The 2144-nt window shown below is 38.6% G+C and overlaps 1 protein-coding gene across 1 annotated transcript; it reads left to right on the top strand.

The window, feature by feature from the left end:
- Nucleotides 1-840: 840 nt before the first annotated feature.
- On the top strand, nucleotides 841-1758 carry LOC129684119 (vomeronasal type-1 receptor 2-like). The gene has a single exon (XM_055617194.1). The coding sequence runs from the start codon at nucleotides 850-852 to the stop codon at nucleotides 1756-1758; it is 909 nt and encodes a 302-aa protein (XP_055473169.1). The 5' UTR covers nucleotides 841-849.
- Nucleotides 1759-2144: the final 386 nt, after the last annotated feature.

The raw sequence follows: 2144 nt of genomic DNA, 5'->3' as shown, positions 1-2144 counted from the left end.
GAGAAGCAGAGCACAGAGCAGTGGTCTGTGAGGACTATGAGGGCTGGGAAGTGAATATCATAGGAGCTGATGATGTGAAATCCCCCAAAACATCAATAAAAGTATTATATTTAAAGAAAAACATGGAGCAGTCCCAGAAACACACTTCCTAGGTGACAGTTGCAAGGAGGAGTGAAAAAGAAGGAGTTTATCAGAATGATATAATTTTCAGCTGAGTTTGGAGAACAGGGCAGTTCACTTTGCCATGGAACTTCTCCTGAAAGAGATAAAAGTGGGGTGAGGAAGGTATCCATTTCAGGTTAAACAAAAGATAGCTCCAGCTGAGAACAGGAATATTTTGAATACTATTATAACTTACTTATTAGTTATATTTTAAGTTTAGATAAGATATACCTTAATAATCAACATATTCAAAACTTTTGTTGTTATCAAAATCATCCTCGTCCCCATTATATCTAGCAAATATAAGCAAGTACCGGAATACTCTTTGTTAGTGTATGATTTCAGCTTTTCACTGTTTTTCGTAGGCTAACTCTATATTATCCTGAATGATGCATCTTCTGTGAAACTTGGTGGCTCTCCTTCCATCAATATATCCACTGAGGTATTGAGCAGTATCACAGTAACATACATGGAACCTGAGTTCTTTGTCAACATTTGTAGGATGTTATTCTACAATAGAAGTAGGTTAGCCTGGAATAAATGAGCTTAAAGGACTCAGTTTCAATCCTCAAGTAGCTCCATGGATTCAAAATATCCTCTTCTTCCACAAACTACGTCTGTTTTTATTCATTTTGATCGAAAAATATCCAGAGCCGTAACCTCAAGGAAATTGTGTAGAATCACAGTATGGACTTCTGGAATCTGACAATCCGAATTATTTTCTTATCACAAACTGTTATTGGAATTCAGGGTAATTTGTCTTTTATATTCTACTATCTACTCCTTTACTACAGAAAACACATATTAAAGCCCACAGATTTGATTCTCCTGCACATATTGGCAGCCAATGCCTTGATCATTCTTTCCTTTGGAGTGCCTCACACCATGTCAGCTTTTGGGTTGAAGCAGTTTTTTAAAGATTTTACTTGTATGTTCCTGATGTACATCCAAGGAATTAGCAGGAGTGTGTCCATTGGCACCACCTGTGTTTTGAGTGTCTACCAGGTCATGAAAATCAGTCCCAGGGAATTCTGTTGGGAGGATTATAAACACAGAGTTGCCAAGTACATTGGCTTCTCCATTTCCATCCTCTGGGTCTTCTTTATGTTGATAAATTTCATTTCCATTATGCACTCATTTATCAGTATGAACAGTAAAAATGTGACAAGAAAACGAGATTATGGATACTGCACTATTGTAATCCATGATGAAATCAGTGAGTTTCTCTATGCAGTATTGGTGGTGTGTCCTGAAGTCTTTCTTTCTGTGCTCATTGCCTGGTCCAGCATGTCTATGATTATCATCCTGTACAGACACAAGCAGAGGGTTCAACACATCCGCAGCACTCACGGTTCCAGCAGAACCTCCCCTGACTCCAGGGCCACCCAGAACATCCTGCTTCTAGTTTCCACCTTTCTGGCTTTTTATACTCTCTCCTCCATCTTAAGAGGCTGCATTGCTCTTTTTCATAATCACAATTGGTGGCTGGTGAACATCAACCCCATCATTTCTCTGTGTTTTCCATCATTTGGACACTTTGTTCTTTTGAGTCCTTTCTCAATTTTGTCCAGGTTACGTGATTTGAATCAAAAGTAAAATGTTTAATCTTATTTTATTGAAATGATATGTTTATTATGACCCTGAGTGTTTTACTTACTCCTTACTATTTAAAGCTCAAACAGAAAGTTAAGCAGGCAGCACCTTGTCTTTCTAAGATTAACACCATGAGTGTTGGGGTTTATCAGCTGGTGGAATTAGAAGTCTACAGGAGCTGATCATAGTGCACATGGCTCATTGTACACTTAAGTCTTTCTCCCGGAGTCTTCCTCTTGCCATTCTGCTGTGCAAAGGAACTAATAATTAAATCCCCTGCCTTGTTGGCTTTTATCCTATCAGGCCATCTTGAGTGCTTGCTTATTTCACTGAGACCTTGAATGTCCTTAATTCTAACTACAATGAAGACTGAAACCATAGCTAGCCGG

The sequence above is a fragment of the Psammomys obesus genome, unplaced genomic scaffold (genome assembly GCF_907164565.1).
Source record: "Psammomys obesus unplaced genomic scaffold, mPsaObe1.curated_primary_1811, whole genome shotgun sequence".
NCBI classification, from domain to species: domain Eukaryota; kingdom Metazoa; phylum Chordata; class Mammalia; order Rodentia; family Muridae; genus Psammomys; species Psammomys obesus.
Note: the sequence above shows the minus strand (reverse complement) of the source record. Positions and strands in the feature narration are given on the sequence as shown.

Excerpts from the sequence above, each read along its gene's own strand:
- LOC129684119 (XM_055617194.1), top strand. The coding sequence starts at position 850 with ATGGACTTCTGGAATCTGACAATCCGAATTATTTTCTTATCACAAACT.